This window comes from Diorhabda sublineata, chromosome 3 (genome assembly GCF_026230105.1).
Source record: "Diorhabda sublineata isolate icDioSubl1.1 chromosome 3, icDioSubl1.1, whole genome shotgun sequence".
NCBI classification, from domain to species: domain Eukaryota; kingdom Metazoa; phylum Arthropoda; class Insecta; order Coleoptera; family Chrysomelidae; genus Diorhabda; species Diorhabda sublineata.
The window spans coordinates 18,103,597-18,117,482 of record NC_079476.1 but is presented as its reverse complement, the minus strand read 5'-3'; the positions used below and the strand labels follow the sequence as shown (position 1 = coordinate 18,117,482).

At 32.2% G+C, this 13,886-nt stretch overlaps 1 protein-coding gene across 1 annotated transcript in view; it reads left to right on the top strand.

Moving 5' to 3' along the window:
* Positions 1–13,106, top strand: part of LOC130441826 (pinopsin-like) — a 32,116-nt gene extending 19,010 nt beyond the window's left edge. The window contains exons 5-7 of the mRNA XM_056775628.1: positions 293–425; positions 10,768–10,998; positions 12,387–13,106. Coding sequence (XP_056631606.1) covers positions 293–425; positions 10,768–10,998; positions 12,387–12,638 — 616 coding nt within the window. The 3' untranslated portion in view covers positions 12,639–13,106. The remainder of the gene's footprint in view (positions 1–292; positions 426–10,767; positions 10,999–12,386) is intronic.
* Positions 13,107–13,886: the final 780 nt, after the last annotated feature.

Genomic DNA, 13,886 nt, shown 5'->3' with positions numbered 1-13,886 from the left:
GCGAGTTAAATATATATTCTTCACTTGTTTCATAAATTTTTTCACTTTAAAACTATTAGGAGGTAATTGAAATATTTGAACAAATTAAAAAATTCGGTTGAGAAATACGATATTAGAATGCATTTTCCTGGTAAATATCTAAGCTTTAACGTAACTTCGGTGTTTATTGAGGATTAGTTAACTGGCTTTCAACGTTAAATCATCACTATACAGTAAAAATATGTTATGAGAGAAACTCTCGTCGAATTACTATGATTTTTTATTTATTTTCATATTTCTATTATTGTTGCAGCTGCTCGGTAAACTGGGAAGAACAAACATCGAATGCTCTATCATACATCCTTTATTTATTCACTTTCGGATTGGTGCTGCCATTATCAGTAATCACCTTTAGTTATGTTAGTATAGTACTAACTATGAGAAAGGTAACATATTATTCATTATTTTTCGGTATAGTCACTAATGATTAAGTTTTCTGAGATTATTTGGTAGTAAAAGCTATTCTCCATTAGTAAACCATGTTTAGGATTTATCTGAGAATCGCGAGTCTTATACAGTGTTATCTATAAAGTTGAAACCTTTAGATCTGGTGATTGGGGAAAACCTAACTCCACTAGTTCTGATTCAATATTTGGTTTTATGTCTGGCAGAATATGCACTATTCGTCATAGAATAAGCTACACTATATGTTTAATTAGAAGACACAACCATTATAATAGAAATTAATTACAAGTGAACCTTTCAAAATACAACAAGGATTAAGACGAAGAGGGCCCTCATCAACGGTACTATTTAATCCAGGTTTGGAAGGCATAATAAGAATAATCAAAATCAACAGAAACGAAATGATATTTAACAGAAGCCACCAATTCTTAGCTTATGCCGATGATGGGGCGTTGATAACAAGAAACAGAAGAAAGCTTGAAAAAACCACGATACAAATAATAACAGCAGCAGAAGAGAAAGGTCTACACTTCAATAATGACAAACCAAAGATTATGGAAATAAAGAATAAATGTGGAAGCAAGATAAAAAACAACTTTAAAGTACTTAAACATGGTGGAAGGTTAATAGAATTAGTGGGTGTACTACTAGAAAATAAATGCCAAGGAGAAAAGGCAATCGAACTAAGAATTGACAAAATTAACAGTCTTAGAAGATTATTAACATCGAAAGTGATATCCAGATCTACGAAAGTTCGAACTTGTACGACCGTGACGCCTGTAAAACTTGGATAATGACGAATAAAACTAAAGAGAAATTGGATTTCTGGGAGAGAAAAATATTAAGAAGAATTTTTGAAGGAAAGCAGAGAGAGTTGGGATGTGGAAGAAGATCGATTTATAAAATGAATACACTTTTCAATGAGGCACCAATCAGTGCATTTATAAAGACTAAAATATAAGAATAACTAGGTCTCTAGAACGAATGGACGAAGACAGGCTCTTAAAACGAGTTGCATGGAAGACACTAGAGGTCAAGAGGAAAAGAGGTAGACCAAAAAAAAGGGGGAGGGAAGCGGTGAAAGAAGATCTTAGAAAGAGACACATTCACAGCTGGAGAGAAAAAGCAAGGGACCGAAAGAAGTGGAGAGAAATTACAAGGTACAAGAAACAACTTTATAATAGAGAAAGTATTGCAAGCAGCAGAAGTTCTACAACAAGAAGGACCAGCAGTCTAATGCTACTAAGAGATGGTAAGGTAGTAGGTCCGATAACGTAGAAGTATAATTCCTCAAACTACTTGATACTAAAACGATATCCCTAACTACGTTCAACAGCATATATTATTCTGAAGGAATGCTATCACAATGGTACAATTAATTGCTCTTTCTAAAAAACCATACGCCAAGAAAAGCGAAAAATACCGTAAGATTATTGTAATTAACCATATTTTAAAGCTTTTTCACGAAGTGATACACAAGGGAATTTAGAAATTATGTGGCGACCGCTGCTTCTCGTGTACGTAATTCGCATTTTTGGTCAATTGTTTGGTGTATGATTTTTAGGAATATTTCAAGTTATGAATCATCAGGCTAATAATCTAGGATCTTTTTTGATTTGGGTTTCTTAGGGAGATGAAAGCTGAACACAATCACTGTTTGGAGTGGTGACCTGTCTCATATATGGTGTTGAATAATTCATTTATCTAGTGCAATTATGCCCCCATTCATCTAGAAGTTCAAGTATTTCCGAACGAGTTGCATCTGGTCCATGGTGCTTTGTTATTTTTCATTAATCTATTTCAATTTCTTCTTCTGTTATTGGTGGAATGATAAGTAGTAAGTGAGATATTGATATCAATTTTAAGTCTAACGTCGTTAAATACTTCTTTGTATTTCTCTATTCTTTCCTTATCTAAAACAGCTCTGTTGTTATTTTTTTTTGTATATATTACAGTGGTTTCTCTCAAGCTTATTTTTGGTCTTTTGAATGTTTTTATACATGATTTTGTCTATCTTTTACATATAAGGATCTCGTCGGAATATAAATCGGAATTTTACTATGAAAAATTTTATCATCAAGTTTTAGACCTGAAATATTTCACTGTTTTTCTAGATAGTCTCCGTCATAATCAACATACTTTTGCCACCTCTCCGGAAGCTTCTCGATGCATTTTTCGTGAAAATCACTAGGCTTGTCTTCTAACCATTCGTACACGAAGGATTCAATCTCCGCATTGTAATCGAGTAGGAATCTGCCAAGTACCTTTTTCAATTGATCAAACAAATAATAGTCGCAGAGTGATAAATCGGGACTGTAAGGAGCGCGTTCGAGTATGTCCCAATCCAATGCGTTTAACGTTTCCATCATAAGCGGAGCTGTTGGCGGTTTGATATTGTCTTGCAGCAATATCGCAGTACGGATTGGCATGAATATCGCATTGTAGGCAGGTTTCACCGTATTTTTAGCAGATAGACACTGCGCGTTCACAGTTTGTGGTCAGTAAAAACAATCGACCGCAATTAATCCTCCCATGTGCCAAAACGGTACACAACACCTACCGCGCTGACTGTGTTACCTTCGCTTTAACTGGCGGTCCTTCGTCTTTCTTCCTCCATTCCATAGACCAGCGTTTACTAAGAGGAATATAGTGAGGTACCCAAGTCTCGTATGTAGTTGAATATTATTTATAACAAATTTTCTACCTACACTTCATACCGTTGCTGAGGCGCCTGTAAACTTGTAGTCTTGGCACCCATCTGGCTGGAATACTACCTATGCTAATGCCCATTTCTTCAGCCATATTATGTACAGTACTGCATTGTTCTCCCAAAATGAGAATTAGTACTGATGTTCTCATGAGCAACACTTGTTCTTTGGTGCTCTTCTTGGCCTTTTTGGAAAGCGGAGCATAAACAACGAATAATGATGCGTTGCACAACATACACAACAACATATTTTTCTCAAGTACTCTAAAAAGTGAGGTTACGTAGTTCCGGCTATTTTCCACGCTTCGTAACATTATAAAATTATTATTTATATTTGAGTAACCCTTGTATAAACTTGGGCTTTTTACAATATCTGTAATCCAAGCTCAGTAAATTAGAAAATTTTGATCTTTCAAAGATGAAAAATTAACTTAAAACCTGATAAAAGACCTCAGGATATACTAGATATTATATGAATTGTAGTGGTGGATTTGTTTAAGTTTTATATTCAGGACACGTGTATCGATTTTATTATTCTGTTACTGATATATTTATTTCAAACTATATCAACCATATCATCAAAATGATATGAAAGTTCAGATATAAATTGGAAGAACGAAACATGATTGACAGTTTACGTTTATAAACAGATAAAAACTTGGAACTATTGACGCGAATATCATCAATTATTTCGAATCATCTATAAATCATTAACAATACGAAGTACAAATATTATGTTAGTATTTTTTCTATGGCTCATATTGAAATAACACAATATGAATTTTTTAACATTCTCTCATTTCATGAATAAATAAAAAACTCCTTGAAATAAAATTAATTTTAAAAATATGATAAACAAAATGTAATTGAAAGAGTTCATTATTTTGGTTACTGCACTGGTTAATAAAAAATCTAACTGATAAAGTGATACTTTTCAACGTGAAAATTCAATTTTCATCCTTGAGATTGAAAAGTCGTTTTATTCTCTACTCCAGAATGTTATCGCTTCAAAGTTCATTGTAGAAATAAATATAAAGAATCAAATAATGTCATATGATTGCAGCTATGATAAACTTAAATTTTAGTTTCCGTGGCAATTTGAAAAAGTTATGAAAGTGAATATGTTTTGATTATAAATTGTCAGTATCTTAATATAGATTTGAAATTTCATGCAAAATTTTCTTATTCACTGCCTTTATCAAAATAAACAGTAGAGAAGCAGTTTCGAGACTTTGATCAAGTAGGACAGCTGAAAACAGCAGCTGCTAATGCACTATTATAGTCAATTTGGAGGAAAATCCGGATACATCGAGTAGATAGGCATCCACTATATTAAACGTAAACCATACGAGTATTATCTGCAGTACAAACTTATCAATATAGTGGAGAAATTTCAGCCATATTGAACGCTCAATTCATGTTTGACAATCATATAAGTAAATAAAACGAGACATATTGAGAACTTGAAAATGTTTCACTCTATGTTAGGTCAAGAACTTTTTGGATAACCCCATTCACTTAGTGTCTATTGTCGCACATCATTCTCAAATATTTTCTTGTGAAGACTTGAAAGTAGGGTGGACTTCAATAAGCTGATACCACATCATTTTAGCTACAGGTTTTAACATCATATCACCCCACAATGGTACAAAATTTTGAATCAAATCATAAAAAGTTTTGAGGAGAAAAAATTATGAGATGCAGTAACGTGCGAATAAAAAACTTTGTTTACCACTTACTTACCCAAATAATCGCTATTTCCAAATGAAATTAAACCTTAAGACCTCTTTCAACTACCCTATCGAAACAGACATGCCTCAGTAAGTCTTGGGCCCATTTTTATGGTTAATAACAGTCATTGCGATATTGCTGTTCTCGCAATAGATAGCAATCTTCAGGTAGCTTTGAATTAACTTCAAGAACCTCTCAATTATGATAATCAGTTTTCCCTCAGAAATCGAAACGAGAAAATCTGATATAGAATCAAATGAAACTCAAATTGATATCAAATGCAGAAACAAGTTTTGACACAAATTCTAATACAAAATATGCATATACAGTATACAGTTTCCTTATGCCAAAGAAAAAGCTTCTATTGACGCCAATACAATAAAAATATATTCAAATGAGTTTAAGACCATGGGAATTGGAACAAAACAGTAAAACAAAATACATTGTACTGATGATATGATAATATCTGAGAATATACTGAGAATATCCCAAAAGTTCTCTTTGAATTCAGGCTCTCTCACATAAAAGTGGATAGAAATGATTCCAGTCGTGGCCGCTTGGTGAGAGGAATTTTCACTTCAGTTTGTCGTTTACAATAATACGAGTAGGTACTCTTCAACTGAATAGTTTTAGGAAAAGCTAACTACTTATAAACAAATAAACAACGTATAAATCGTATAGAGTAGGGAGAAAATTCCTTACACAGAAGTTGCTGATATTGTTTCTTGGCTTCAAGGTGGTGGAAGCAGGAATTTCATTCTTTATAATGAGTATTTTCATATTTACGAGGTGTGTAGTGAAAACAGAGACTAGAGCTGTTACAGAAAAACTACGCATCGCCAGCCGTGAGCAATTGTCAGCTGTTTAGCCTGGAGCCTAGTCTTCCGAATGTCTATGGTAGGCAAACCAGTGTAACTGTGATATACATTTGTACAGAGGCTTTTTTTTGTTTTGCCTTTAAAATGGAACAACGGATTTAACATGAAACTTGACTAAAATTTATTGGAAGAATTGTCTCGTAATGAGTGTTTAAGTGGTTTTAAGTGATTGAAGCGTTTTCAAAATGGCCAAGAAGATGCTGAAGAAAATTTACCTTCGGGTCGCCCTTCCAAGTCAACAACGGATGAAAATATAAAAAAAGTTACTAATTTTGTTCAATTGGATCCAGCTGGCAAAAATATTTGTATTAATACTTTGAATGCAATTTAATCTTTTATATTGCACTGTGTGACTTCTACCTCTTTCCTGAGGTCAAATCTGCATTGAAACGAATAAAATTTTAGTCTGTTGAAGCTGCAAAAGAAAAAAGCACTTCTGAAAGATCTGATAAAAAAAGACTTTTTCATATATATCCACCTGAAAATCTGATCATACATACTGAGGATTGGTGAGGTTCTTTTCCGTATCTACTAATTTCACACTCCTACATATAAAGTTAATGTTATCGTTAGTATGAAACTTTCCAATAAATTTAACAGTAGCATATCTATTTTTCATGCTATTTCCCCTTTGATCGATAAGGCTATTGAGTTTTTAGTAGTAGAGTTGGGTTACAACAAAAAGAACTTTGAAATTGGTTGATTTCCTTTTGTTGTAAAATTTCCAAAAAGCAAAGAAATTTGAATCATTTCTGTATAATTACTATTAATTTATACTGTGATATGAATGGTGATTTAGTTTGTAATTGATACATAATCACATTCTCAAAAGAATCAAAGGTAGAGGGAAAGATGCAGACTAAAGAAAACAGAAGGCCATTCCTAGTGCTTCCTCTAGATATTTTGGTGGAAAAAGGTGAATTGGAGAATAATTTCTCAGTATTGCTCATTGATAAAATAAGAGAAGCTCGTTGTGATTAGGTTTCAGAGAGATATAGAAACTTTTGCGAGGGATATGTTTGGTAAAGTAACTGCAATACTATAGATAGGCTTCTGCGCAAACTTTCGCTTTCTGTTCCGCGTACACACGTTATATTCCATTGGAAAATATACAAAGATATGAGTATACTAATATTCTCAATAGGATTCTGAAAAAAAAAAATGTGAAAGCTAACATACAGAAGCATTTGGATAACTTGATTTTTTTGAACTAGTGATTTTTATGTTTTTCTTATTCTAAATCATAAGACTCAGTATAATAGCTGACAAGTTATGAGCTGGACGTCTATTCTAACGTCTGCTCTAGAGAAGATGTTGTACTGGTTGTGGTTTCCTTTTCGGGTTTTTCAAAGAACTATATAGTAGTTATAAAACCGTACAAGCTCGTGTTCTTTTAGTCAACATTTTTGTAACTATAAATTCTTTTCTAATGTAATTATGAGAAAAACTAAGCATAATTATCTCTCAACAGAGGAAGATAAGACTTCAATATACTATTTTCAATTCCGTTCTCAAGCTTTCCCGTGTAAGTTCACAATTACGGTGTATATACTGAAAGATTAATTAAATTAAATACTGATTCCAGAAGCGTCAGAGTAAATTCCACGAAACTTATCCCATTAACTCATTGTAATACAAACTCATATCCAGAAACTGGTAAAATAATTTTGTAAACTATATGAAAGAGTATTCCGGCTCAGTCACTACGAACACTATACCCTTACCATAGAATATCGAATTCTGAAACGTATTTAATTCAATTTGAATATTACATCAAAGTTATTCGTTTTGCAAGAGGAAACGAAGATGTTTGATATCGAACAACAAATTAGAAAGGATGAAATAGGTCAATTATGTGTGAAGTAAATACTCGAGAATACGTTAGGGTGTATTTTAAATAGTTTAAATTACTCAATGTTTGAGCGACAATTTTAGAAGATTATATGCTTCATTATTATAATCGCTGACTTTGGAAGGCAGCGGGATAAAGTTAATGAGAAAAATTTTTTAAAAAGTCTACTAAAAGATTCAAAAATAAGTATCAGATGATTTTTATGTAAAAATGTAGCTCAAGCAGGAAGAGAACAGTTACTTTGCTACTAATATTAGTTTACTATCGTTTTAATATTAGTAAAATCCTGAGAAGGAATTTTGCTAAAACTATGATATTTTCCCTTAACTTTTTACCCCTTGAAACTTTTTATATGTTCACCTGGATAAATTGTCTTGATTTTAGGTGTAATTTGTTTGAAAACTAGTTTTTGGGAAAGGTACAAACATTAACGTTTCGACCTATTTTACTCTATTGTCAAAATATGACTTGTCATTGGTAATTGAACATGAATATCAAATAAAAGTTTCTTATCGACCAAAATAAATAATTTTTTTCTTAGTTCTCATGTCTGTATCTCAAATTTATGAGAGTTCTCTTGTTTCTATGTGAGTGGAACATTTCCAAAAATTCTTTTTTCTCTGTATTTATCCCTTTCAAGAATTTTCCATCCTTCATGATTGAATATATGTTTTTGTTTGGTATTTCATAGCCTGCTAATGCCATTTTATTTTTTCTTATCATATTTATGACCTCCTAATCTTCTTAATAAATTCTGAGATGTTTATTCTACGTAAATACAGTCGTTATAGGTACTTACATTATTATATAACTGATTTTGTTCTCAGTTTAGTAAAATTCGATAATGTATTATGTCCGTTATGGCTTAAACTAATACAATAATTAAAATTCCTTAATAGTTCTTGAGTAAGTAATTGTATATATGATAAGGAAAATTGTTTCGATATTTAGTTTTTGTTCTGTTACTTAAATATGATCATAGAGATGATCCAAACACTCAATCTTTTCGACGATTTTCTCCAACAATGGTAGAAGTATAATTTTTTCTCTGCTTACCAACATCCCTTAATATATTGGCTTTATAGACATTTAACGAATTTGTCACACAAGTCCAGCAACTTTTTCTAATGCAGTTGCTTTGCTCTAGCGTACCAAATGTAAATGGAGTAAGGATATTTTTTGTAGAAATTTCATTGCCAAGTTAAATAATAATTTTCAAATCCACACAGATGAGCCATATTCTCTTTAAGTTTTATTAAAATGGCATTTGTAAGCGATGCAAATCAATTTCCAATGTGCGCTAAGATGCATTTTGAACTTATTCTAAAACTATCAATAAAAAGGGGTCACTCAGTTTTTCATTCCTTAAAATTAACGTCTAGATGTAGCTTCGCAATATCCAATACCATTATAGAAGACCAGATCTTTATTTTCATAAAAAATTGCTAATAACACACTTTCTAGTGTTCTGTATGTGATAATTCTAATCACAAATGTCAATAATTTTTTGTTTTCTAATCTTGACGCTAATTCTGATTCATGTTTTGATGAATGGGTATCGCGTATCAAATCATTGAGTTCTTTCTTAAAAATAAATCTGGGGTAGATAACTTACCCATACTTTCACTGATAACTGCACCGACTTCTGTGAGTTTGGCAACATGATATCACGCAAATTACGAGGCCGAAGGAAACTTTCGTCGTATAAAACAGGATATTAGGTTTATGTAGGTCTGTACGTTTAATTTCTATAAAAACATCACACAAAAGTAATAATTAGGAGGGTTGCTATTTAAGTTTTGAGATATGGTAACACTAATGTGAATATGTCAAATTTGATATTGAAGATAAAGTTTGACATTTTAGTGAGCGTACTTAGAACTTGTTGTCATACGAGTGCTATTTTAGTTGTTTACAGACAGTTGAAACATTGAAAAAATGGAATTAGATCGTAAACATTTCCTTGCGATGATTTTCTATGAATTTCGACGTAAACTGAACCAGCCTCGCTTCGACTCTTGCTGATGAAGCACTCTTCTCGAGCCAGCGTGTTTAGCTGATTTTCCACCTTCGCTACAGGATGATTTTCGTGAAGATCGTCCAAAATCGCCTGTTGTAGCAGAAGCTGATATTGCAAGATCAACATACCGTGAGTTTGAGGCATACCTGGGCATTAGTTCAATTACATTTAATATTGCACAAACATTTGACTTTCAGAAAGATTTGTTCGCATTGGAGACCGCATAATTTGACATTAGCCTCAAAAAAAGATCATACCGATTGGTGCAAATAAATTTTATATATTCATATGATTGGGACAGGCTACGACTCATGAGCCCCAAACTAAACAAAATTTAACTATATCGGTCTTTCAAGAGAATCAGGGAAACCGAACGAATCATTCTCTATTATGAAAATACGAGCTCTCACACATCAATTCAAATAAAGTTTGAACGTTTTTGAACAGTCAAAACATCGAATTAATGGCGTAGTGTCCTTGTTTGACACCCATTGATATAAATATTTCTTTCCATTCTACTTAAGTAGCAACTTTATTCAGTTCAAAGGAATACCAAAGATTAATCCTCCTTTCTTCCACAAAATAGAGATTCAATACAAAACATAAACAGATCATTCTAAAACCGACATAATCAGCATAAGTCTCATATACAAAGTCTATGATATTTCTATTTTTTACTGTTTCATAAATATACATATAACAAAATAAAGCATAACATTTTCTTTCTTGTCAAACTTATGCCTCGAAAGAATAGACATTGTGGTGTCATCTATCCTGTGAGGTAGCAAGTCCAAAAGGGGAGATACCTGATGATTGTATGCGCGCATAAAGTGCTAAGAATAATAAAGACGATTCTCATGAATTTATTCGTGGTATGAGCATTTAAAAACATTAATATTGCGAATATCTATAACGACGGCAACAGAAGAATTTCTTTGTCGAGCTTTGTCAGAAATAAAATATTTTAAAAGAGACTTTAAACTAATATAAGTTAAATCAAAATGCAGAAATTTATTATGAGGACCACTTTAATAATTTTGGATGAATATCAAATGATATCTTAGTTATAAAAAGCTCTAAATTATCTATTTTCAGTGAGTTTCATCAAAATAGTTCATCATAAAATTTATTACAGAACAATTTAAACATGGGTCAGACTACAAAAGCAGAGAAACGTGTTACGTATATGATTTTCATGATGATTATAGCCTTCCTGATGGCATGGTCACCTTATGCAATATTTGCCCTTTTAGTACAATTCGGAAATCCTTCAGGGGTTACTCCTGCAACTGGAGTAATTCCAGCTTTACTCGCAAAAAGCAGCATCTGTTATAACCCTATCATATATGTTGGACTCAACAGTCAGGTAAATTTTCCACTTACTAATATTATTGTTTGTTATACAGGTTCTTCAGAAAGTTATTTGCTGATATTTCGATGTATGTTTAATAAAAATGTTTAATAGTTATTTATGGGGTACTTACTAGATTATTTTGCCTTAAGGGCGTTGTTAATACGATTAGCGACAAGTTATTTAATCGATCAAAGTTCAAAATTGAAAATTAAACAAAGTTTTGAAATTCTCAAAGAGATTAAAATAGACGCTGAAAAGGCATCGCATAAATAAGATGATCGAGTTTTTAAGAGGGTTGCAAAAAATGTTGTAGAAATCTCAAACGAAATTGTAATAAAATCAACTTGTAAGAAGATTTCTTAGTGACAATTTTGATTGAGGAGTACACCTTTGAAGCCTTCTTTGGATTGGAAGTGGAGCCAATGCGTTGAGATGAATTTCAATGTGGTGAGCATACTTCTGGGGGAAGTTCCTTCAGGATTTTGGCACTAATTAAGTTATATCCGGGAGATTGGGTTGAAAATGCTGTGCTTATTGTTTTCATCCGATTTATAGTGAATTTTTGGATATGGAGATTCCAAAAAATATTTTGAGCTTGAAGAATGGTGAACATATTAGCTTTATCTTGGCTGCTTTTTGCCTTTGACCTTCAGGAATGTGGAAACAGGAATTAGTTTGGTTTTTTTTGTTTGGTTTTTTAGAACTCACAATCTTCTGTTGCTATTAAGTTCCTTTCATTTTCATTATTTTTTTATGGGGTCTCCAGTTCTAAAGCTGCTTGACTCACCTTGTGTTATTAGCGTGAGCTATTAGAGTTGAGCTATAATTTGTTATATGGATTGATATAATACAATGTTCAAATATATCATTAATGTTTTTTTTTTGTTTTTAAAAGAGCCTTGTATATCCAACAAACTCAACAAAATTGTAAATAGAAGTATCAATATTAGTAATTAACTATCAAACAAAAAAAAAGAAAATGTCCTTAAATTTCGGTTTCATTGGTGAATGTTGTTGTAACGATGACTGAAACCCAAACTTGGCAGAAGCTGAAGTAAGTATGACTAAGCTGAAACGCTTTGAAGTATTGGAGAGAAGTGCTGAATAGTGCTGAAGGATATTAAAAAACAGTATATTCCCAAAGAATGAACTTTTCTGGATGTTAGCAGGCTTATCATCTGATTTCACATTTCCTCACAAGAATTAAAGACTGTCTTCTTGCAAGCCAATAAAATGTGCAGTGCCCCAAGGATCAGTACCAGGCCCTATTTTTTTTCTACTGTTTATAATTAAGATCGCCTATGAAGATCTCCGTGGTAAAATATATCCTTTTGCAGACGATACTAAAAGCATAGATTCTCGTTTTCAAATAATTTCAAAATTTCCGATATTTGTTTCAGTTCCGTCAAGTTCTGAAGCAGTTTTTGGGCATGAGAAGTGGCAACACAGAGAGCAACGGTGAAACGTATGCGGTTGGAGTTTCGAAATTCGTATCATCAAGTTTAGCAGAAAATAATAAAATTGGAAAACCTAATAAATCATCGAACATCGATAGAGTGAAAGAAGAAACATTTGTTTTTAGTGGTGTTGACAAGTTTGATGTTAGAATTGCACGAAATCATAAAATAAGCTTCGATTCTAGTCAAGTTTGAGCAAAACGAACATTGAAGTATATCCATGGCAATTTGACGAGAAATAAATTTGAAATTATTCTTGATTGTACTAGAAAGTAATTATCTACTTATGGGTATTGAAGTTCGCAATCCAATGAGATTTAAAAATTGTTAAGAAAAGAAAATTGTATTAGAAGAGTTAATAGAATTGACAAAAGATAAATTGGTATAAACGGGAGAATAGTCATTGGTTCAGGCTTCATCGGTCTTACAATTCTCCATTATAACTTTTGAAATAATTCAAAAACTATTAATAATATTTTTCCATTTTCATATTTAAACTATTTACTAGATATTTCATAATAAAGTACATTTACAGGGTAGTATGATATGATGATGATATTATGTTGTTTGGCGAAATTATTTTTGAAAGTCAATAATTATATTTTTCAAATTAGTTATTTGTTTCATTTATTTTCCTGCATAAAGCTCCGTTATATCGAAATAAGACGCAAGAGTAAGATTGTATGATGATTCAAATATTGAAACATAAAATTGAAGGAGCAGTAATCCAGGTGGCTAAAGTAGAACTTGACAAAGAACGAGATGTATAGATAAACAATTAAAAAAGGCATTTTTCTACTGATGCTACCTATACAATGTTCCCATCGTTTCCATACAATCAAAATTTGGAACAAAAAATTTTATTATTCGAATGAAAAACAGGTTTATCGATTTTTATAACTGGTTCCAACAAATTTTACGTGAAAAATGTGAAATATCTTAAGACAAAACATCAAAAACTAATGTATCGTCGCTACTGATCTATTCGTGGATCATTCTTGCGAATAAAACTGCTTTGACATCAGTAAGGAATATTTTCACGATCCAAAACAGTTAATGATTGAGATGCAATAGAATAAACTCGCCCTTATATTTATACCTGACACTAACAGGATCGTATTATGAATGGTCCCAACGCCTTTGTCTGTGTCAGTTCATTTCGAGACACGAAACAGTGATTTTCACGGAGACTGTTCCAGGAAACTGATGACAAGATTAATCACAACTTTATGGCGTAATCAACGTCATTTGGCGTTTTTATTCAAAAGAATTGACAAATGAGAAGTTATAATAATAATAATGTATCGTAACATAGTCGCCAAAAGAATAAGGTACCATGTATGAGTAAAAATGAAATTCACGACTTTTTATGCAAACGTGACATATATTTTGAAGAAAGAGAGGAAGAGCTTCAGGAAGGTCAAAAACTTTGACAACCAGCGA